The following is a 24622-nucleotide window of genomic DNA, read 5'->3' as shown; positions in this document are numbered from 1 at the left end:
GTTCATATATACTAGTCTGTGTCTCAAGGTCATTCTAAAGCTATTCAGGAAAGATACATTTTTCTTCCGTCAATGTGACTTTTTTAGTATTGATACACGCTCAGATGAGAATCTAGTTTCAAAACCAGTTTTAGTATTGATAAGTATCTGATACTTGAAGGCAACATAGGAATGTGTTCAGTGTAGAACCAATATTGATGCACTATTTTTGAGCTACTGTCCACAGAAATATCAGAGTAAGCGTGACAATACCAGGATGTAATTTCCTTGTATTTTGACAAAGTACATTTTGATTCACAAGTGTTGCTGTAACTCTTGTTATACTCTCTAAAAGCCTCTTGTGTTGTAAGGGCTGATCACATTTTAATCAATAAAGTATTTAATATCATTCTTGAAGTGGTTAATTGTAAAGTGATTGTAAGAAACTCTCCACTAAATGACATGATCAAATTAGTTTTATTGTGTAGCAAATTAAATCAGAACGTGACCAGAGGAAAGTGCTCTCTAGTGTCCAGTAATTATCCACAAAAACTGTCACTGTCAAACAGATGTGGATTAAATGTCTTGTGACAGATTGAGTATCTGTTAGAACTAGTTGGTTTGAAGCAACTTAACTATAATTATGCCAATAATTATGTGTTGCAAAAAGTTTTTGATTTGAAAAGCCTTCTTAAATTTGAAAACTCTGAAGCCTTTCTATACTATACTACTGTCATGATTCTATTGATAGTTTGCAGTGACATCACGCTGGGGGTGTTTTACATGTCTCTCTATTGGTGGAATGTTCAGCAGTTTCTATGGTGACACAAGGTACACATTGGCAAACACAGGCAAAAAAGTTTTACGAGTCTGAAAACTCTCACCTGTTGCATTTCCAACCAAGTGAGCCCTTTCTAGTCAGATTGTGTGCAAATTAATCTCAGATTAAAGTTTAATTTGAGTAACAGAGATTCTAACACAGAAGTGCTTTCTGTTAGCATCTCACCCTCAGATAAGATGTTGTAGACATCAGCTGTGAAGTATCAAAAGTAGGCACATCCCTGGGTAGTAGTCCTGAAGTAATGCTCATACCACAGAAACCACGTGTAGACAAGGCCAACTGTTGGAGCCAGGTGTAAGAGCTTCAGACTATAGTCAGGCAGGTTGTTCTAGTCGCACCTAAAAGCTCACATCAATAAAGCAGCTATTACCATAAACCCGACAGGGCTACACAGCAGCATGTCTAAACTGAGATAAGTGAAATAAACATATATTCTGATCCTGAAAGTAAATGTTTTTTTAGTTTAGCCTTTTTAATTATCCTCTTCAGTGTGATTGCACTAATCTACAGCAGTCAGGCCAGCCCACTTGGTTCCTCCTGGGATGTCTTGGTGAAAGTGAACACAATCTGTGGTATATTGAACTGGCATGGCCTCCTGTCCCGCACCTCAGTAAAGTAAGGGTTAATATCCTCTGGAGTCCAGCTGAGGATCAGGAAATGGAGCTTTAACTGCCTGTGCTAATGGTGGGTGTTTATCTCAATACTTTGTTTTGTCACTCCCAGACTCGCTCTCATTTCCTAAAGCTGTCCCTGGAGCCCCCACTCGTGTAATGGCTTCGCTTTGTGAGCCCCTCAGTACCAAGCAAAGGAATAACAAGATTCTCATTTGGGCTATATACACACTGCCCACAGATACATGTGTAATTGGCCCTGTTTCATTCTGCTGTTGTTAAATGCACTAGCTATTAGCAGTATTAGTGTGGTGCGCTGAGTGCTGAGTCCATGTGTTTGTTTATATGCGTTAGGTGAGCAGTGTATGACGCAGGCTGCATCATGGCTGCTGTTTGTGTGTCACAGATAGAGTGTACTCTCTCTCTGCCCTCTCTCCTCTCCTCTCCTCTCAGAGTTTGGTGCTGGTTCCCCTGGGGCCGCTGTGGCAGTAATGGCCTGCTCCTGATTGCTCTGATACAGGTTAGGAATATTGGCTTTAATGATGTGTAAAATGAGCAAGCAGTGCCTGTGACATTTACAGATGGCACCGCCTTGGCCTGTTCTTCCCAACTGCTCGTTAATTCACAGGAACGGCGAGCACTTCTTTAAGTGACTGCCTGATGCATGCGGACGACACAACACATCCAGCACTGAGACAATAGCTCACCTGTGCACCGGGGCCCTGTCATCGCTCACACGCTCCACACAAATGGAGAGAGCGCAGGCTTAACAAACTACTGAAGGCCTGTGCGGACAGAGGAGAGAAACCTCTGTGTATGGACAGAGGAGAGGGAGGTCTGTGTGTGGACAGAGGAGAGGGAGATCTGATGGAGGAGAGGGAGATCTGATAAAGGAGAGGGAGCTCTGAATGGATACAGCCTGTTGGAGGAGCACATCTGTGCAGAACACAGGCCCCAGGTGATAATCAGACCACAGCCCTGAGACTGAGAGCATCTGCTTCTATAGAGCACACTCCAGAGTCTCTGCTCCACCATTTACTCCACATCATAGTCTAATGTGGACTGTACTGAGTCTAGAGGCTCCCAAGTGTCTGTGTTAGAATAGTTCTACAGCTTTGTCGGTCTAACACGTTCTTCTGATATAAAGTTACATTGCACACATGGAAGGTCTTCCTTGTGACCATATTTATATATGTAATATTCCTTCTCACACAACAGGTCCAAACAGGTTGAAGTTATGTTTTGTTATTCTGCAAATACATGTTTCAACACTAAGACACTTTCTGGGCCAATAACGACCAGTTAGTAGTCTACTACATTAACTGATTGGTGCACTTATTTTTGTAATCATTAAGCAACAAGGTTCACAAGGTTTCTGTTGGCTCTCTACATGACTGAGGCAGATTGTATTGGTGACATCACGTTTGTTTTTTTCCATTTGGTCATTTACAATATTTACAATATTTCATGTTAGTGAATGCATTAAAACATTGGTTTTCTCACAAAAATCACTTGTAAACCAATTATAAAACATTCTATATTCCTCAGAATAGTGAAACCATAGACTATATATGGACATGGCTTACCTGCTATGCTGCATTCCAAGTGAGCTGCAATGAGTTGTCATATTAGTTTGTATTAACCCGCTCTACATGATCCTGTAGTTTTTATTTCACTATTTTGTCTGTAAATAAACTCCTATTCCTAATCTGGAACTTTGCTCCAAATTCCCCACTATAGCGGCAAGCACCCTGAGCTTCATTTGACTGGAACACTATGGGTGATGCGACCCTCCCGTAGTCCACTCCTCTATACAATCTTTGGTGAAAACATATACGTTAAACCTCCACAGAATGATGGTACATAATACTCTTAATGCCCATGTATTTAATGAGGATCTCTAATTTGCAGTGAGACCATTGTTAGGTAATGTCTTTATTGCTGTTTTGCCAGAAGCTACTGACCACTCACTGATGACATTTGGTCCTGAGCTGTTTCCCAGCTGTTTCATAATCACTGTAAAAACGTCTAAATATGGACTGTACTTTGCTCCTCAACTGCCATTTCACCCTAATTTCCTCTTCATTTAGCTGTGTTAATTAAACTAAATCATATCTGGCTCATTCCTCGGTGCGCAGTCCTCCAGTTGGCTTTAAATGGTCCTTTTTCCTGTCCACCCACTGGCAGAGCTGTTAATTTATCTGTAATTGGTAAGATCCTGTTGATGGCGGGTTCATATACAGATGTGGTCAGCAGGTTAATGTCTGCGGTAATGTGACGAGGTGATTGTTCCGTAGCTCACTGTACACGTCGTCGTGGTAACAAAAGCAGTAATGGGCCTTTTACAGGACAATAGCAGCGATGCGTATGTTTATTGTGGAGAACACTCTGACCCTACATACTGCTCAGTGGCCCTGTCTTATGGAGGAAATAGCTGCACTGTGGATAACATGAGACGTAATGATGGGATGTCTGAGCTTGTAATCATACTCTTGTGTCAGGCGAAATCCATCTGTGATCATTTAGTCAGGATTTGAGCCACAGAAGGTCTTCACTGAAATGTCTCTCTTTGCGTTCAACAATTCTACAAATATAATCTTGCAGTTATGTATTGTTGATTTTGATGTTATAAGGAAGAAAGAGCTGCAGCAATTTAGATTCCACAATGATAATTTGATACATGATGAAAATAGCTTTGTGTTTTTTCCAGCAGGCGACTGACACCATTCTAAGACTACTTCAGCATCAATTGATACTGTGCCATCATTATTCCCTAGGGCGGTGATGCCAACTGTAGGCACAGCTCTGTCTGAAGCTCTCTTACTCAGGTTAGGCTGTAATCTAAACTTTAATTTAACAGAATCGGGTTTAGTTGGAATTACAAAAGGTGAGCTGCTCTGTGCTGTTAAACAAGTCCATCTCTAATAACATTACAGTTACAAGCAACTGTTTTTCAGTTCATCGCTCTCACAGTTTCTCACATAAAACACCTAAACAGGCCCATGAGTGCTCGTAGTGATCAGAGGCTCCGGAAAATGTGTTGTTAGAATCCATTTTGTATGTTTTGAGTTTTCCAACGATCTAAAACGTATCTGTGTTTGTTATGTCGCCATGTGTAACCATGGTAACTGCTGAACATTCTGCCATAGTCATACATGTAGAAACCCCCAGTGTGATGTCTCTGCAAAGTATTAATACCTGCTCAAACAAGTATCATTTCAAATTACTACCTGGGTATTCATTTTAGCAACCGTGGCCCGCTGTGCAAATCTTGTAATTCCTTCATTTTCTTTTAACTTAAGATTTTGTTTGTACTGGGGAGAAAAACATAAATAGCATGGAAAATGCAAATGATGATCAGTATTATTGCTAGAAAAATGAAACATAAATGGATTTAATTTAAATTCTGGCAAATATCGCTGGATGTAGTTATCATTGAACCAAATATTTGTCCCTTTTTTTGAGTTTATAAGCCCAATACACAGACACACTTTTTCCTTGATGTTTCTTCATTATTTCCATGATTATTTACACTGAAGGCATCAAAAGAAATGAATGAACACATATGACATGTAGTAAAGCTTTTGACTGGTTGTGTACATCTGATATTTTCTATAAATCTTGTATAACAACAGTAGATGTCTGCGAGTCTTTACCACACTGCAGCCTGGCTCTCCTGTGCACCACTATGCATGGAGAATCTGATTTGTTTTCCCTTGTACACTCATCAGTTTAAGAAGTCAGCCATCCGTTACTTTTTTAATCTCCATAATGAAAGTGTTTTAATGCCTCCAATTTATTGCCTGGGCAGCCAACAGAATAATTAGCTTTGTTCAGGTTTTTAAAAAGACAAAAACACCAGAAGAACAACAGTTGAGTCCACAGAATATAATCAAATGCATTGCTTATTGTACCTGAAGCTATATTGGACCGGCGATTGATTTGGCGATGTATTTTAATTAATCAACCATTTTTTTTTCATGTGTTTGAGTAAAATGGGTCAGATCTATTTTATAAGCAGCTCTCAAACGACATCTGTTGTGCACTTTTTGCCTCTAATTATAAAGCATGTAGTTGTCAGAGTATCAGGAAATACGTGGTTAACATGCTAGTTGACATTTGTTAGTGTTGTACTGTAACGTAAGGGGTGTAACGATATCCAAGTCTCACAATACGATATTGTCACGGTATGAACCTCACGGTACGATATTTATTGCAATATCGTGGGAAAGCTCACGATACGATGGGGAGGCTCATGATTAGGGATGTAACAATATCCATATCTCTCGGTACGATATTTTCACGATAAACATCTCATGGTACGATATTTATTGCAATATTTGGTGGAGGCTAACGAAACTGTTAATATGCAACTTTTTCCTCTTTAAATGCTTTGACAAGACTTAATCCAAAGAACTAAGACTTAAAAGTGTTTAGAACTGTTATTTCTTCTTGTAGTCTGCACTGAAATGGAGCAAAGGATCATGGTCTATGTAGTTCCCTCTGTGTTTTTGTTTTAGCTATTGGTGCACCATAACTCTATATTTAAGCAAAGAGACTTGTAATTCGATATATTGTGATGGTCCACGATATTATTGTGAGAACTTTGAAAATACGATATCACGATATTTCGGTTATTGTTACATCCGTAGTTGTACATTGTGAATAGAACTTATAAACTCATCAAGAAGAAGAAGATGCAAACTGTTTAAAAATTAACTAGTTCTTTTTTTGTGTGTGTGTTTAAAGGCAGTCAAAATCAGGTATAGTGTAGGGTTGTCAAAAGTATCGAAATACTAAAATACTTATCGATATTAAAACTAGTATTGAAACTAGATACTTATTTGAGCAGGTATCAATACTAAAATGTATAAGAGTACATACACTAGGGACGCTAGGGATGCAACGATATCCAAATCTCTCGGCACGATATTATCACGATATGCATCTCACGGTACGATATTTATTGCGATATTTTGGAGAGGCTGATATAATTGTAGATAGGACACTTTTTTGCTTTTAAAATACCCTGACAAGATTTTGATGTGAATTATTACCGTCATAATCCCAAGATTCAAGTACAAACCTATTTCTTTATGCTGTCTGCGCTGAAATGAATCATGGGATATGTAGTTCCCAATGTTTATTAGCTATTAGTACTATAAAACAATGCATTTAAGTAAATAATTTTGTAATTTAATATATTGTGACAGCCCATGGTATTATTGTGAGACTTTTGACGATACGATATCTTACATCCCTACTGGACGCACATACTGAATATAAGACGAGATAGTAATATAAAGAAAAATACTATGATTTAATGTTGAAAATTACATTCTATTGTCTAAATAAAGAGTACTGAGTATTGAGTCTGTTCCTTAGTATCAAAATCAAGTCTGAAATTTTAATATCAAAACAACACTAGTACAGTCTTTAAGGGTCCGCTACCTACTTGTCTTCATGAAGATACTCTTGCTTTGCCTGGAATGTTCCGTGGTATGGCATTAAACATATCTATTTACAGGTGTTTCTGTTGCTCAAAAATACCATAATTCCTTCTGTGAATAGGGGCGACTCTCCATAGATCTTAACTGTAATGTAGCGTAGTGCTGTAACCTGCACATCTCCCTCGCGATAGATAGGTTTAATCTGTACTCTGGAACATTCTAGACGATGCAATAACTTTTCCATGGAGACAAGCAGGTGACGAACTCTCCACTAAAAATGTTACGCAGTACACTTTTAATATTTCGCACACCCTTATTCGGCCGTCCTCAACCAGAGTCTAAACAAAGAGGTTTCTAGTGTGTATTGATCGGCTGTGACCTGTAGTCGATAGCACAAACTAAATCAGATAATTGAAGTGGGTGTCGAGCTAATTGGATTATGGCTTTCCCCCTGAAGAGATGGCCGCTCCGCACTGGGGGATTGCTACATTAGTGTCCGACATCTGTCATCTGGACGCACCTTCACTGCACAAGACCGTTCACACAAGGAGAGAGAATGGATGGATCATAGAAGGAGTGCGAGCGGGGCGTTCTTGCATTGAGTGATTTGAGCTACTAGTTTAAACTGGCTATAGCCGATTTTCTTTTTTTTTTTTTCCCAAGTATCTGAGTTAAATTTGTCTTGCCCCCGGTACAGATATATTGTAAAAGCAGCTCTTATATGGTCAAATGAGACTGCTGTGTGTGCCGTCTACATTATTGTGGATAATTAGAAGGCTAGAGATGTGTTAGGGAAGAGAGGAACAAGTTTGGACCACTGCAATCAGTTTAAAATGAACTAGTTCTGTTTTTTTTTTCCACATAAAAAACAAATGTTGCGAATAGTTATGAAGGGAAGTGAAAATATTTTTGAAGTAGATATAGCTGTATTGTAACTGATAAGCTTAAATATCAAACTGTACATTTTGTAAACTGAAAAATGAAACCACCTCTCGCTGATTTTGGAAAGAAAGATTTCATAAAACATATACACAACTTCTTATCCCATTTTATCCTTTCTTATAAAGATGTGGTGTTTGGTTTTTGCAGTGTGCATCATACAAAAAGTATTATATAACTACTCTGTTAATCAAGTAACCTATAAGTTGTTTTTTATCTCTCTGTTATAAGAGAGATAAATTCAACCAGACACAAGCCCTCGGGAATCTGATTGGTTGACGGTGAGACGTAGGATTCAAAAAGCTAAGCAAGTCCAGTTTTTGTTTTTCGTTCGTTTTAAGTTGCTTATAATACTTGTTGTCCTTCATTTATCCACAGCTACTCTGATGTAGACTAATGGAAACAATGATGCCACCAAGCACCAAGCATTTACTCACACCACATTCATACATGGGCAAGGTGAAGTGTCTTGCCCAAGGATACAACAATAGCATTCAGTCATTGATGCTGGAACAAAATGCTGGTATCAATATTTTATTTTTCACAACCAAAGAACTATAACTCATGAAGGATGAACACAACCTACTGTTCAATAATGAGTCCAGTTATGGTATATAGCAGCATTTTATTCTTTGTACAAAACATACTTTGTAGGCGTAGCTAAATTAATTCATGTATAATCAATAAAAAGATATTAAAAAGAGTCAAATAAAAGGCTACAGAAGAGCCATTTCCCTGGTGTCTACTTGCCTGGAGTCCTGCGCACATGGTTTATGTAAATGAGATGACTATTTGCATAGACATAATTAGGTAATTACAAATCATTTGGCTATGAGCATGTGCACAGAGCAGGGATGTTCCATTGTACAGTAGAGACTTAATGAATGACTCCAGAGCAGCTTGTGTTCAGCATATGTCGTGTCACACCTCGGCTTTCAAAGTGGCAGGTGACATTTTTATACACTTTAGTTAACACGGACGTTCCAAAACCAGTGTCAGAGGTGGAGAATTTTGTATGCCTATAATTAAGACATTGCGCTTTGTTTTGGTTTGTAAGTGTGTTCATTGCACTACTTTGCTATAGAAATCAACTTTTTTAAGATGCACTGTATGAAGCATTTCTGGTTAGGGTATCATTCAGAAGTTGCCGATACGATAAATACCTCAATACATATCTCAGTACTGTGAGCTTATGATTCAATTTTATTCAGTACGATATATTTCAAATCGATTCGATACAGTTCAATAAAAAATAAAGGCAAAATCATGGCTGTGATACTAAAAGTCTTTGTTAAACCTCTTCTTGTGCAAAGTGAATATGAAACACACACATTTTAATCATCAAAAATGTCAAATGTGTTGCGTAAACAAGTTTCCTTCCTCTGAACAAGCAACAAAACTGTAGCGATGCAACAAAATAATTTAGTAAAATATCCCCCAAAATACTTGGCAATATATCGATACAGCAGCTCACGATATCAACACTGTATCATCACATTAAACAATTCGTTATATCGATATTTCATTATTTTTGCACACCTCTATTTCTGGTGAGGGTCCATTCCTGTTTGTCTCTGTGTATATTAGGGTTGTAACACTAATCAAAATATCGTGATATTGTATCGCCAAAGTCTCACAATAATATTGTGGGCTGTCACAGTATATCGAATTACAAACTTCCTTTGCTTAAATGCATGGTTTTACAGTAGCAACAACTTATAAACATTGGAAACTACATATCCCATGATTCATTTCAGTGCAGACAACATGAAGAGAGATGTTTTTTACTTGAATTCTTGAAATTATAATGGCAATAATTCACACCAAAACCTTGCCAAGGTATTTTAAAAGCAAAAAAGTGTCCTATCTACAATTATATCAGCCTCTCCAAAATATCGCAATAAATATCGTACCTTGAGATGCAAATCATGATAATATCGTACCTTGAGATTTGGATATTGTTACATCCCTAGTGTATATGGTAATGCTATGAATAGAATGTTGCACAGTGTTGCATTAAACTTTAGACAAGGAGATGGCACAACCCAGCCAGATTAGAAGTCAGATCTGTGGAGAGGTGACCCCACTCACTGTAAGAATTTTTCAAGGTGTCTTTAGCAATAAAAAAAAAAAAAAAACATTACGTGTAATAGAATGAATAAGATAAATGAGCTTAATGCCATACTGTAGAACATTAGAGGGAAACAATTACATCTCCATGGAGACTAGCTGGTGGTGGCGAACCCCCTGCGAGAAAATTCAAATTCATACAGCGCATTTTAAATGTACCGGTTAGAATGTTCTGATCACATAATTTCAGGTTCAAATATTATCTTTTTGTATTTTGATAAAAGCGTTAAGGTAATACGCTCATGGGACAAAGGGGACAAACGCCAATTTGAATACTTTTCAACAGCTCTACACTGAATGAGCCTTTTCTTTTCAGATGTAATTTTTATATTTCTCTATCTCGCTCAAAGTACAAATTAAACGCTCTTGTGAAATTATGTCTGACCTGACTCATGAATGATGTGGTGTAAGATTGAAAATTACAATGGCATTAAAGGCTATTAGAATCCTGCTGGGAGAAATTAAAGTGTGTATTTATGATAGTCACTTTAAATACTAGTGCTGGGAAATGATTGCAATGTGGACCTAATGAGTTCTGAGTGCTTTTTATTCCTTGATATGTTGTAAAGAGCTGTATAATTCACTTAAACTTCTACATAGGCACATGCAATTCTTTACATAGAGTGCCACTTTTTTTTTTTTTTCAGAACAAGTGATACTTTGGGAGTGCTCTGTCTCAGGTTTTATTTGATTAATCTGAGCGCTGTTAGTCACGCTCACCTTTTTTGTGGAATATCAAACACCTAAACATGACCATGAGCGCTCGTATTACTCACAGGCTCCTGAAAATGTGTTGTTTAAATCTATTTTGTACTTTTTCTGGAGCTTTCATACCCCTAGTGTGATGTGACTACAAGTATCAGTAACTTCTATTAGCTTACACTATACTCATTTCATTTATATTTTTATTTTTCAGAGCAAGAGGATTCGTTCGAGTTCATCATTGTGTCATTGACGGGTCAGACGTGGAACTTTGAAGCATCGACGTATGAAGAAAGAGAACTGTGGGTCCAGGCCATTGAAAGTCAGATCTTTGCCAGTCTGCAGTCCTGTGAGAGCATAAAGAACAAGGTATGTGACACGAATACGCCCGGTGATCCAAACTGTAGATTTAATATGTTCACTGTAGAGTTGTCACAATACTAAAATTTCAAACACAATCTCAGTACAAAGGAATAGACTCAATTTCAATCAATTTCAATACCACAATGATAATAAAAAAGTATTTCTTTAAACTATAAAATGTTATTTTCAACATTAAATAATAGTACTTTCTTTTATATTACAACAGGGAGGGGCAATTTTTTTTTTCATGGAGCCACATAAGAAACAGAAAATATTGTGGAGGGTCGGGCCAAAATTCTTAACTCATTTCTGCATAATATGAATTGTATTTCTTTATGAAAAGCAGTAAAGTGTTTTGACTAGTAAGAGCTTATGTTGTGAGTAAACAATGAAAAAGTGAGGCCGTCTTACAAAAAATATCATTAAAAAAAACACTGATATAAAAGCAATGCAGCTTTAATCAATGCATGAGGTAAAATGATAAAATATGTTTATTTTTTTATTCCAAATTCGCTTAAATGGGCTGGTCAGAGTCAACCATAGGACCTTATGTTCAAGAAAGGTTTTTAACCTGGTGGACTGGATGATGATGATCATAAATAGGAGTGTGCAAAAATATTGAAATATCAATATATAGTGTCGTTTAATGTGGTAAGACTGTATCGATATCGGGGACTGCTGTATCATCGCCAAGAGTATTTTTTGGTATATTTTACTAAATTATTTTGTTACAGCTTTACAGTTTTGTTGCTTGTTTAGAGGAAGAAAACTCGTTTATGTGACACATTTGACATATTCACTGTTTTGATGATTAAAATGGGTGTGTTTCATATGAACTTTGCACAAGAATCGGTTTAAGAAAGACTTTTAGTATCACAGCCATGATTTAGCCGTTATTTTTATTGAAACGTATCAAATCGATTTAAAATATATACAGTACTGAATTGAAAGTGCACTGTATCCAGATATGTATCGTATCATGGCCTGTATATTGAGGTATGTATCGTATCGACAACTTCTTAATGATACCCAGCCCCAATCATAAACATTTTAGTCTCAGAAGTTGTCACAGGAAAAGTTAAACTGTGTTAGGAAACATGCCATACAAGCATGACAGGCCTGTCACATTAATTATTATTTTGACTTATCTTTAAATAAGTGACAGATTGAACAATATATTTGAAAGTCAATATAGTATATTGTGTGTACATTTTCTTTGCAATAGTGCAGTTTTGTTCTGCTAGTTTGATGTAATAAGCTAGGATTTGAGCCTCAGTGGTTAACTGGCATAGGTGCAAAGTCGAGTTGATACTTTAATTCATGGTTTATTCTGCTATATATTTTTGCACCTCAGAATGCTTTTTAATGATTCTGTATTTTAAATAGTTTACTGGGATTATCCTGCTTTGTTTATCCTAGTTTCAATATTATCGTCTGTCAGGATTTTTCTCTGTTGAAATATATCCAAATTTGTTATCAAGACAGGCCTGAAGCTAGAGACACTGGAAGATCTTCAAGTTTCTTTTGCACCTTTTATTCTCAAAACCGTTAGCAGCTCTGCACCTGACTAAACCTGTAGTGTAGCCTGGTAGTGTAGTGTAGCCCTTCATTCACACTGCTCTCCCTCTCGTCTCCGTGTCGTAGCCTGGCTCTTCTCTCTCACCCACTTGAGGCTGTCACAGGAGCTTGTCAGACAGGTGCGGCCGTGTGGGGGATCTCTTATTAGAACTGACACACCTCACAGATATAACATGGCTTGTGTCAGCATAGAGCGCCCTCATTTTCATATTCATACGCCCCCGCCTCGGTCTTTTCCGACGTTTTGAAACACCTTTCCTTTCCCATCTGCTCCAGCACCTCTGAGTTCCATTTGGAGTTCAGCTGTAATTGTTTTGTGGTGATTAGTTCCCACTGACCTGTTCTCTCTCCATTACAGTCTCGGTTAGGGAGCCAGAGTGATGCCATGGCCATTCAGTCCATACGCAACGTGAGGGGGAACAGCTTCTGCGTGGACTGCGATGCACCAAGTGAGTACTGACTATGCTCGGAAAAGGGGCTAGACTTGGACTTAGACTTGGACAAACTTTATTGATCCACAAGGGAAATTATTTGGATGCTGTAGCTCATACGTCACAATTTATTATAATAACAAAGAGCAAAAATATACACTACTGGTGAAAAGTTTTAGAACACCCGGATTTTTCCAGTTATTTGTTGCAATTCAAGTCATGCAAGTCCAATGAAGAGTTTGAAATGGTACAAAGTTAAGTACAGAACAGCCAGAGGTTAAAAAAAGATTAAAGATAACAAAACATAAGTCCAAGCTCTGCCAAAACTACCTCAGGAAAAAAAAAGATGGTTAAGCTTGAAAACATGGAGTGGCCAGCACAGTCTCCAGACTTAAACCCATCCAGCTGGTTTTGGGATGAACTGGACAGAAGAGTGAAGCAACCTACAAGTGCCACACATTTATGGAAACTTCTGCAACAGACTTGGGAGGAACTTTCTGAAGAATATTTGATTTCTATAAAAAGAATGAGCCACGAGTGTGTTCAGTTGTTATATCTGCCAAAGGTGGACACTTTCATGAATCAAAAGTTTAGAGTACGCTTTGGTCAACAGAAAACAGTAAAAAACTGGAAAAAGTGTGTGTGGTGTTCTAAAACATTTGACCGGTAGTAGTGTAAATGGTAAACATAAATTAAAAATAAGTAGCAAAAATAGCAAGAGACAGGTGTCAGATAAGGTATAAATGTATATGTACAGGTAAAAGTAAAATATACAAATATATATCTCAGCTATATACAAGACGTTCTAAGGAGAAACAGTGCAAAGATTGAATAATATTATATGGGTTGTTGTACATAAAAAAAAGCTTCTGAACCTAAGACGTAGCCCTACAAACACATTTTACTATCTGTATAAAAATATATGTATACCCCTTAATGACTTACTACAAATAGTCATGAAGATTTTCCATAGTTATGTCTCATCTGCAGCATTAAACCATGACTAAAATCTAACTAAATGTCATATTTCCCTTCAGATCCAGACTGGGCCAGTTTGAACCTGGGGGCCCTGATGTGTATCGAGTGTTCGGGGATCCACAGAAACCTGGGCACGCACCTGTCTCGTGTGCGCTCCTTGGATCTGGACGACTGGCCCGTGGAGCTCAGCATGGTCATGACGGCCATCGGGAACGCCATGGCGAACAGCGTGTGGGAGGGAGCACTGGACGGATACAGCAAACCCGCCAGTGACAGCACCAGGTTAGCATGGCCCTGCTAACAGAAGTAGCGCTAACTGAACCTTACACTAGAGCCACGTCTTCTGCATTAACTGATGTTTAGAGACTTAAGACTTTAGAGATGCGAAGTGTGACTTTTCGGTTGGGGGCCCATCACCTTCTTGTTTCTATGGATATGTCATTGCTCTGCCTGAAATGTTCCACAGTATGACATTAAACAGGCAATCTGACTGTGAGTGGGGTTGCTTCTTCACAGATTTTACCTGCAGCTCGGCATGGTTTGGTCTCCATGACGATATAAAGGTTTAATACCATACTGTGAAATATTCTAGACAAAGCAATAACATCTCCGTAGACACAAACATTTGACAGCCTCTCCACCAAAAAAGTTACACAATGCACCTTTAAGTATTCAACACAAGGAAATACTTGGGTCTAAAAATGTCAATGTACAATGAAGAAAATACATGTTTAATTTAGTGGCTGTTGCTAACCCTAAAAGCCAAAGGGATGTTTCAATCTTGTCGGCACAAATCGTACTTTCCCAGTTTAATTTGGTGAATTGGTTGTGAAATAATGCGTAGATTCTTCCAATAGTTTCCTTGCACTATATGTGGCTCCTCTGTTTGGTTTTGAAAACCATAATTCATGAACATGGCGTGTGTGACAGAGTTTTGCACTTACCTGACAAATGCCCTGACCGCCTTCAAATGCATCAAGGCTGTCACTTTACGTGTTAGCGCTAATCGAGAGCAGCTCACCACTGTCTTTGTTTCTCAAGCTCCACTCTCAATACTCAAAGTTTAGGACAGTTTTTTTAGAAGTTTCTCAACCTCTTTAGCATTGTCAAAAAACACCTGAAAGTTTCATTCTTTACTTTTAGAGCCTAATAGGTGGCATTCCATCTTTTTAATATGTATCTCTTAAATTATACAGACTGGCGGCTCCCTGCCCTAACTTACTCTATGACTATCTGCTCCTTTTACTCGGAGGTACCCAGATGTGGCAGAAGGATTGTTTATCTCATGGTGACAGGTGAAACCTAGCATCCCGCTCTGACTAATGACCTGCTCTGTGGCTGTGCAGGTAATTAAGCACACCATTATGGCTTAACCCCACCCCAAGAGCCAGGCCCTCGGGCCCCAAACTGCCCTGTCACATATCCATCAGCGAGGCCCCGGTCATCACTCTACTGTCACAGAGAACCTGACTCGCGGCTGTCCCTGGTGGCTCCAGCCTCTCCACATCACAGCTTTACAGCTTTGTAACTTTGTTAAAAAGTGAAGTGGCAACACACTCTGTTGTTGTGACTTGTGCCAGTTTGGGCGCCTCCGTCTGTCACTGTCACTGTGTGTGTAGTGGAGTTGACTTGAACTTTTGAGTTTCAAGAGCCAGAGCTTATTTTAAGAGAACTGTTATTGGAAGGCAATTTTTCAACAATTCTCTCTGAGATAGTATTAACCTAAACCATTTAAGCTCCATGTACAGAATGAAGATGTTTTTCCTTTCTTTTGCTCAGCACAGATTCCTGCATCAAAGTGAAAGTTTCATCTTCTCCATTCTCTGTGCTGCTGTAACAAACCAAACTAAATCTTGACACTTGCAAGAGTGAGCAACACTGACAGGTGTCTTTCTAACTCTGGGGTTTTGCAAGGAGGAGGTATTTGTATTGTACTGTCTTTGCACTGGGGAATGTTTCATTATTCTTTGGCCATATGATAAAATTTGACTATTAGTGACATCTTTGAGGCAAACTAAGTACTAAAATTTCCATTGTTGCTGTTTATTTACTGCAGCTCGTATTTTTTAACAACATTGTTCATTTGGAATAGTTTGTGTAGTTTCAATATTATCGTTTATTTGTAATTACAGCAATATATCGCACTTCAAAATTGGTTACCGTGACAGACCTAGTTAGAACATCCTCTTATACATAATACATCCATATTTTGGTCTACCACATATAACTGTAAAATGTATAGATATAATTTTTTCCAGTACTTGTGATAAAACAGGCATCTTTCAAATGAAGTCTGAACTGCATCCTATTTACCAGTGTGAGACCAGTTCAGGGTCGATTTTTTGTTTTGAGCTGTAGATGATTTTACTTATATGAGGCAAACTAAGTACTTAAGTGTTTCATTCTGCTATTTATTTATTGCAGCTCATGTTTTTTGTTTTTTTTTTTTTAGTTTGAATATTATTGTTTCTATTTTCTTAGACCAAGCTAGAACATCCTATTACACATAATTCATACATATTTTGGTCTATGTGGTTGAACCTAATAGATTAGAACATGAATCTACCACATATAACGGTAAAATCCATGGATCTTTTTTGCAGTACTTTCAAATGAAGTGTGAATTGCGTCCCATTTGCCAGCGTGAGCCCAGTTCAGAGCTGAAGGATGGCTCACTGTAATGTATTGAATGTATCTGGTGTAAAGTGCTCCTCGCTGGACCTGATGAAACATTATTGATGTTGATTCGAGCGCAGACCACTGTCAGCTCTGTGTCCCCGGCGGCAGGGAGCTCCTTCATTCTCTCAAAATCTCATCTTTATCTCACCACAGCAGCGCCTCCATTAGCTCCCACTGTCCCGCCATAGATCTCATTTGTGCCATAACTAATCCGTACATGACAATGCCAGGTGAGGCTTTCAGTAGATTCTGCCAGTTGGACGGCCGTGGTCATCTAGAGGAATTTTTATTGTACCTTGATCAATATTTTACGGATATGATTTGTGTAAAGTAAAAATATTTGTAAGTAGAGATATTTAGTAAGAAGAGGAGACGCAGACAAAATTTCAAAAACTACAAATGAAACAGCCTCAGAAATGGCAGACATATTCTTTTAATGGTTATCAATCTATTTTTTTAATAGCTTTTTATTGTTTCATAGCAACATATAGTAAAAAAGTAAGCAAGTAAGTAAGTAAGCAAGACCATTCAGTTAAGTTGTATATTTTTTCAGTTATGTGTTTAGATTGGATTGAATTCATCAGGATTAAGCCCACAAGATTTTTAATTGCAAAATAAATTGAAATTGCAATTCTGAATGATTCTGAGGATTACAGAAATCAGCTAAAATTTTTTATGATGATATTAATATTGTGTATATTACTTGCTCACATTGTAGGTTAGACCTTAACAAGCTACTACTACTACTACTACTACTACTACTACTACTACTACTACTACTACTACTACTACTACTACTACTACTACTACTACTACTACTACTACTACTACTACTACTACTACTACTACTACTACTACAACTACTACAAGCTAGCTAGATTTGTGTAAATTTAAAATAAGTAGAGATATTTAAAAACTACAGACAAAAACTACAGACAAAACACAGCCACAGAAATGACAGACATTTTTTAATGGTTATCGATTTTTTTTTTTAAATTTTTATTATTGTTATAGCTTTTTATTGTTTCATACAATATATAGTAACAAGCCTTTTTACTTAAAAAAAAAAAAGTAAGCAAGGCCATTCAGTGAAGTTCTGTGTTTAGATTGTATTGAATTAAAATAACCATGTATCAGGATTAAGCCCACAAGATTAATTGCAAAATCAATTGAAATTGCAATTCTGAATGATTCCAAATACAAAATCACAAAAATCAACAAGATTTTTTATGATGATATTAATATTGTGTGTATTACTTGCTCACATTGTAGGTTAGACCTTAACAGGCTGCTATTACTACTACTACTACTATTACTACTAACTACAAACTAGCTACTCCTCCCTTACCATCTTGTTGTAGCTAAAGCACATTTGTCGTGTATTTTAATTGCGTCAGAGCAGAGACATGTGGTCCCTCCTTGATGGCGCTGAGGCAGGCTCTTTCTGTGGCTCCTGCCTCGTGCTAAACATTAGTGACACATAATCTAAACGACTGAGTAACTACCTGCATATCAACTCCGCCTCTGATTGAATGTCTCCTGCAAGGCTAGCTTCACATTTCTGAGACATTTTACTTAAAGGCATCCATCCACAAGATTGGTTTAGCTTATGATATTCTGCATAGAGAGAGGAGACAATATCTGGAGTTGTCGCGTGCAGATGTGTGGCTGTGATTACAATAATGAGAATGGGGCGTGCGAAAGATCGGATTGTCTGGAAGTCTTTTTTTTTTCTTTTCTTTTCTTTGCTCCGTCATCCTCGTGTGCACTCCGCTTTTGGTTGTTCTTTTAATTAGCACCTAGCAGTCGTCATGTTTAGCACAGTGGCCCTAATTGGTTGACGTAAAGCTGATAATAAACAGACAAACTGAAAGTGAAAATGTTCAACATATTTATTGCTGTTAGTCTAATTATAGTTGTCCAATGAATTATAATTTTATTTCCATTATATAAACATCTGTAGGCTTCAAAAGCAGGAATTTAATTGAATAATTTTTTTTTTATTATTATTATTAAATATTTGTATTGAGAAATCACAGTGTATCTATACAAGATTTACAGATCTTAATTTTTTTCCTTTAGATTTTCCTTATTTGCAAACCGTGCCTCTTGTGTTCTATATGGAATGGCTTTAATAGTGATAAAATCCACAACTGCAATAATAGTACAAATTTTACAAACATAATAAAGGAAATTAAGGATTTTTTTCTTAATTATTCTTAAGGTTCAATTCTATGATATTATATGTAGGGCACTACATACGTATTAGTAGCACTAATTATAAAGTTAACTTGTCCTAATCCAGTTCCATTTTGATAATTTGACAAATATAATTTTGCATTTTGAGTTTGGATTCTCAAGTTGATTTTCCAATCAGAATGCAGAATGAGCTTTACTCTTTTGAACTGCCAAAGCCTACGACTAAACCATTTTGTCTCTCTTTGATATGATGCTTCCTCAGTATGTAAACAATAAATAGCATCTCTGGTTCAGTTGTGATTCAGTGCAGTTTTTAAACCAGTAGGAGCTCATGTTATAATTATTATGTAAATCACTCCCAGGTTTCACAATAATGTCAATATATGACAAGTACAGTAATGAAGATGGTGGACAGTCGTCTCTAAAAATGTTGTAAGTCCTGGTTTGATCGTAGCCTCCTCCTGTCGGCCGAGGCGCTGTGGGGGGGGTCTGGTTATGTGGAGGGAGGAGGGGGCAGCTGATGTCCTGGAGCGTGGACGGATGTAGACGGCTATCCCTCACTGCCGGGCCCTCTGACTGTCACCTCCACCGGCCCAACTGCCCTGGGCCACAGCGGGTAATAGCTCTGATGAGAGAGAGGGAAAGAGAGAGAGCGAGAGAGGAGGGGGAAGGGGATGGTGGGGGAGGAGAAAGAGGGAAAAAGAGTGAGGGGAAGAGAGAGAGAGGAGAAAGAGAGGTTTAGAGAGAAAAAGAGATGGAGGGAGAGAGAGAAAGTGTAAGGGGGGGCAGGGGGAGTGAGAGAAGAAAGGGGGAGGTGGGAGAAAAATAGAGGATGAGAGAGAGAGGGAGTGAGAAAGAGGGAGAGGAGAGAAGAGAGCGCTCCACTTTGTTTCAGAAATAATTTGGCGCTCCTGCCGCCTGCAGGGGCGACGTGGTAATAAAAATGAATCACTCCACTAACCTCTGCAAACTGGACGCTCTGAACCCTGTGTGCTCCGGCTGCTCGCTCGGGGTTTCCACGCGTCATGTTATTACTATACTGCACAATAATAATGTAGGGCAAGAACCAGAGGAGGGAGATGTATGGAAAATAATTTATTATACCACGATTGTTTTCTAGATATTCAAAATTAGAATATTGAGTCAGTCATCTATAATAAAAAACAATTTAATCCCAGAAAAAAGTCGTTTTAAATAAAGGGTAATGGAAATGAAACTGAAAAATATCACAAGGAGTTTTTGGCAGAATCAATGAGCCAACCTAACTGAACCTAATGGAAACTAAAAACTGTTGTTCGATTTAGCAAAATTATACATGCCCAATGAGCTCCTTCATTTCACACGTGTCACTAAAATAAAATAAAAATGTGTGAATGTGGCCCAACAGGGACTGTTGACCAGACTGACATCCCTCTGTATAAAAATACAAGGGTATGTTTTGCTTTAGACCTGTCCATACTATATAGACTGTATAAAAAAAAAGTGGACTAAGCGAGTGTGACGTCACCCACAGCGTTTGGCTCCACTCAAATGAAGCTCAGGAGGAATCAGGAGCGAATCTGGGGCCAGGCTCCATATTTGGAAATGCGACCGTGAGTATCATAGCAACCACAAGAGCCAATCATGATGGAGGTGGTTAAATGTGCCCGTCCTTCTCACCCGAAACGCCACGAAACGCACTAGCTGTCAGTCAAACCTGTTACTTACGCTAGAAGGTGTGACCTCGTGGAATGAAGGCATCTGATTGGTCCATTATTTATGTTCATATCTTGATTTAGGAACAAAAAAGCTAAATGACAAATTCAGGATCATGTAGAGCAGGTTAATATGAACATTTAAAGACCAGAATGACGAGGCTCACAGCAGCAGTTACACGAGCCAGGGTCAGAAGGAGCCGGAAGAGCCTCCTGATGCATTTCCTATTTGGAACGCGATGCCCATTTATATATACAGTCTATGATCTATACCAAATATGACTAGTAATGTACAGACAGGTTTTTATGCATTGGTAATGACAGTGGTAGCTCTGTTCTATTTATTATACTATTTCAATTTGCTCCATGCACTATAGCTGGCACTGTTGCTCCTTTTTCATGATGATAAACCATTTAATGATTTTATTGCTACATTTATTGTTACACAAACTATAATCTGCTTTAACACAATTACTTCCATCACTTTATTACTCTCTCCCCAATATTTATACCGTCAACACCTCCACAATCTCCCTCCATCCATACGTCCCTCCTGTTCGCTCACAGGTAAGAGTCCTATACCCGACCCTCAGTAGAGCTTTCAGAATAGGCGGCCTTGCCAAGAGCCCTGGTGGAAAAAATAGGGTAATTAATGAAGACAAATGAATGAGTGGGTCCCTGTGTGTTGGCGCTCCCCTTGTCTGGGTCTGTCTAAATGAAACCCACAGGTCAGTAATTAGCCCAGTGTGGCAGAGAGAGGGCAGAGACTCTTAATTGTCCACACAGGTTTCAGAGCCAGGTATGCCACGATGAATTCACAGTAATTACTAAAGAACACAACTGTACAACTGCCATATGGTCAGGTGCCACAATATTAAATGTAAGTGAATGGATTTAAAGGGACAGTGTGTTCAAATTGACTGTGTTTTTATGTCGTTTTTTTTGACGTGACATGCAATATTGTGACTTGGTGTGGTCATGATGCTAAAATTTCAAACTTAACTTGATATTCAATACAGATTTCAATATGACAATGATAATAAAATGTTCTCTTTTGTGTATTTTTCCAAATGATACAAAATTTGACAAAATATAATAGTACTTTCTTTGTTTCCGTGTGTTTGGTACTGGCTGTGGGTTTGGGACCCTCATTATAATGCACTGTTTTTTTTGTTTTGTTTAGTTTTTCCCCATTAATTTTGAGAAGTGCACATGTCTATGTATGTGAGTTATGGTGGATTGGAAATTTGTGTTATTATTTAGGTAGCCTACTACATAACAAGAACTGGGAGTAGTTGTATTTTTACTAGTACAATTAAATTTTTGTTTACATCCATTACATATGATTTTTTTCTTTCTTATGATTATTGTTTCAAAATAAACTACTCAAATGAAACAGGAAGTGCACACCGAGGTCCTTGTAGAGGTGCAAATGCAAGGAACAGTAAAATAAAAGTCAAAATTGCATAGCACACTCAGATGACATATAAAGGTAAACTACTCTCATTTAATGTCATATTGAGAGAAAATCTAATTACTCTGAGGCCTTGGCCATTAGTTGCACTGAGGGCAGTTGGTTGGGGGCTCCTCCAGGTATGGGGACCTTAGGCAGCAGCCTACTTTTGTCTAATGGTAGTGCTGCCTCTGGGTACTGGTTATGATAAAGCTCAAAATCCTTCTAAAACATTCAGGAAACTTTTTCTGTGTGTTTTTTTTTTTTTATTCAGTTATTTATTTATTTTTTTTAAACTCAACTAAGAATCCAGTTTTGGTACTAGTTATAGTATTGATTAGTATCTGATAGCATTTTTTATTGGTATTCTAGTCTACTTTCTCGTTTAATCTCAGTAAACTTCCATTGGTGGTACACCTTGAGAATGCGTTAGAAGCAAAGGGCATGGTGTTACTACTTGGATGGGAGACGACATCTACATCTCCAAAGCTCAAAATGCTCTGTTCCACTTTGTGATGTCATGTTGTGATATTTTTCAAGTCAACAGCTCCTTTTACCATTTTTTAGTATCGAATGGTAATCCCAGGGCTGAAATTACCCAAATGATTCCAGTTTAGGTGTATGGAGTTTAAAAACACAGTGGAGCACTTCCTGTATTACCACATGACATCACAAGGTGGAGTATTTTCTGCTTGAGAGAAGAACTCAGCCTAAATATGTAGGTTAAACGTGTGAATGAAACAAAACACAACTTGAAGTTTGTTTGTAATGAGGAAACAACATTATAACAGAAATGAAATCAGGAAATAGCGTAACATGCAGCTTTTAAAGTACCCAGAGTCAGATCAAATAATCAAAAATCATTCGAACAATCACACACAACAGCTGAGCTCTACATCTGCCCCTCACCTCTTATTATTATCCGTGTCAGATAAGTACTTTTCTGACATGTCCCTGTGCAGTCTGCTTTGTGCATGAGGCGGGGAGCAGTGGGGGTTAACAGCATGAGCGTTTAAAGCTGTGAGCCCAATGGCACAAAAACACAGCCACTCCATCATGTGAGTGGGACAACCTCATTAATGTCACAATATATTCAAGTCATCCCTCTGCCTGCTCACAGCGCCCAGATGCCCTCCCATTGGCCTCTGCACTGCTCCCACTAAACTTTCAATTGTGTTCAGCGCTGTTACATCTGTTGTCTACGTTCAGAAACAAGTGAGAAAAGCTGGAGACGTATTTGTGTTTGCAGCTGCTGTTCTTTATACAATTGTATCCTTATTTGTCTGCTAGCTATTGGTTGCTTCTCCGTTCTTTTCACCAAGTCAACATGGACAAATTTGATAAAGGTGCAGTATGTAACTTTCAGTGGCAGGCCTGCTCTGTTTGTCTCCACAGAGTTGTTACTGATTTGCAATTACAGATGTTTGTTCTTGCTAGAGAAATTACCTTGAAAAACATGTACCGTATTTTTCGGACTATAAGGCACACCAGATTATAAGGCGCAGTATCAGTAATGTTGAATTCTCTCATCTATTTTCATCCATAAGGTGCACAGGATTATAAGGCGCATTAAGCAAAACAAATGGACGACATTTGAGACTGATCCCTTAACCCAGGCATCTACGATCCGTTGGCAGATTGTGGTGTAACTCACTCGGCATTGCCTCCCTGTCTTGGTGAATGTGTATTATGAATGTGAATGTGGGTGGATAGTTTAAGTTAGGTTCTTTTTTTTTCCTACAAGGAGGATTCAAATATACATTGAGTAATAATGTGTTTAATGCAGCTTTGCGCACATTTATTTAAGTTTTACCGAAATGAAACTTAAAACCACATGGCTCATTTGCATAAACTTTAAGAGCTGAAAAAACTGCTCACTCCTTGTGCGCTGATGTGGTCGACTTCTGTCGGACTAAAGGACACAACTTATTCCATGAGGCTCCTGACTATGGTAGCCGTAATGCTCCGACAGTCCATGAAGTGCTGCGACTTCGTAGCTTACCAACGTTGTACTAAAACATTTTGACAGATTTTTGAGCACAGTGAACCACATAAAATTGGTTCAAGGTCAGTAAGCACAACCAGAATTAATACATAAAGCGCACTGGATTATAAGGCACACTGTCAATTTTTGAGAAAATTTAAGGATTTAAAGTGCGCCTTATAGTCCCAAAAATACGAACCTCTCCACAGATCTGATTTGTAACTCAGCTTGGTGACATCTCCATAGAAATAAATACATTTAATACTGTCTGTGGATAATTGTAATCAAAGTAATAACATATTGACAGCAACAATCAGGTGGAGAACATTCAGAAAGAGCTGCAAATTGCATCTTTTTAAGATCAAATACATTTTTAAAGAGATATAAACTTGCACAAAGTTTAGAAGGTGTGCGGGATAGCTTTATTTTGTGCATTAGACATCAAAGCAATCAGACATTCCCTTGACATCTGAAATAAAGTGGTGCAAAGATCTACTAACTATCTGTTTCAATCATTTACAAGTTTAACTACAGAAATCATTCATTTTGAAATGCTCCCAATTGTAGGAGATCCAGCATCAGCAACTGGTGTCACAGTAAACCCAGATTCA

General features: G+C 38.1%; 1 protein-coding gene across 1 annotated transcript in view; it reads left to right on the top strand.

The window, feature by feature from the left end:
• The window catches only part of agap3 (ArfGAP with GTPase domain, ankyrin repeat and PH domain 3), a 262903-nt gene that overhangs the window by 226817 nt on the left and 11464 nt on the right, over positions 1-24622 (top strand). The window contains exons 14-16 of the mRNA XM_055152051.1: positions 10867-11021; positions 12952-13042; positions 14062-14284. Coding sequence (XP_055008026.1) covers positions 10867-11021; positions 12952-13042; positions 14062-14284 — 469 coding nt within the window. The remainder of the gene's footprint in view (positions 1-10866; positions 11022-12951; positions 13043-14061; positions 14285-24622) is intronic.

Source organism: Boleophthalmus pectinirostris, unplaced genomic scaffold (assembly GCF_026225935.1).
Source record: "Boleophthalmus pectinirostris isolate CB_2022bp ecotype Guang Dong unplaced genomic scaffold, ASM2622593v1 HiC_scaffold_16, whole genome shotgun sequence".
NCBI lineage: Eukaryota > Metazoa > Chordata > Actinopteri > Gobiiformes > Gobiidae > Boleophthalmus > Boleophthalmus pectinirostris.
This window is presented reverse-complemented; position numbering and strand designations above follow the sequence as displayed.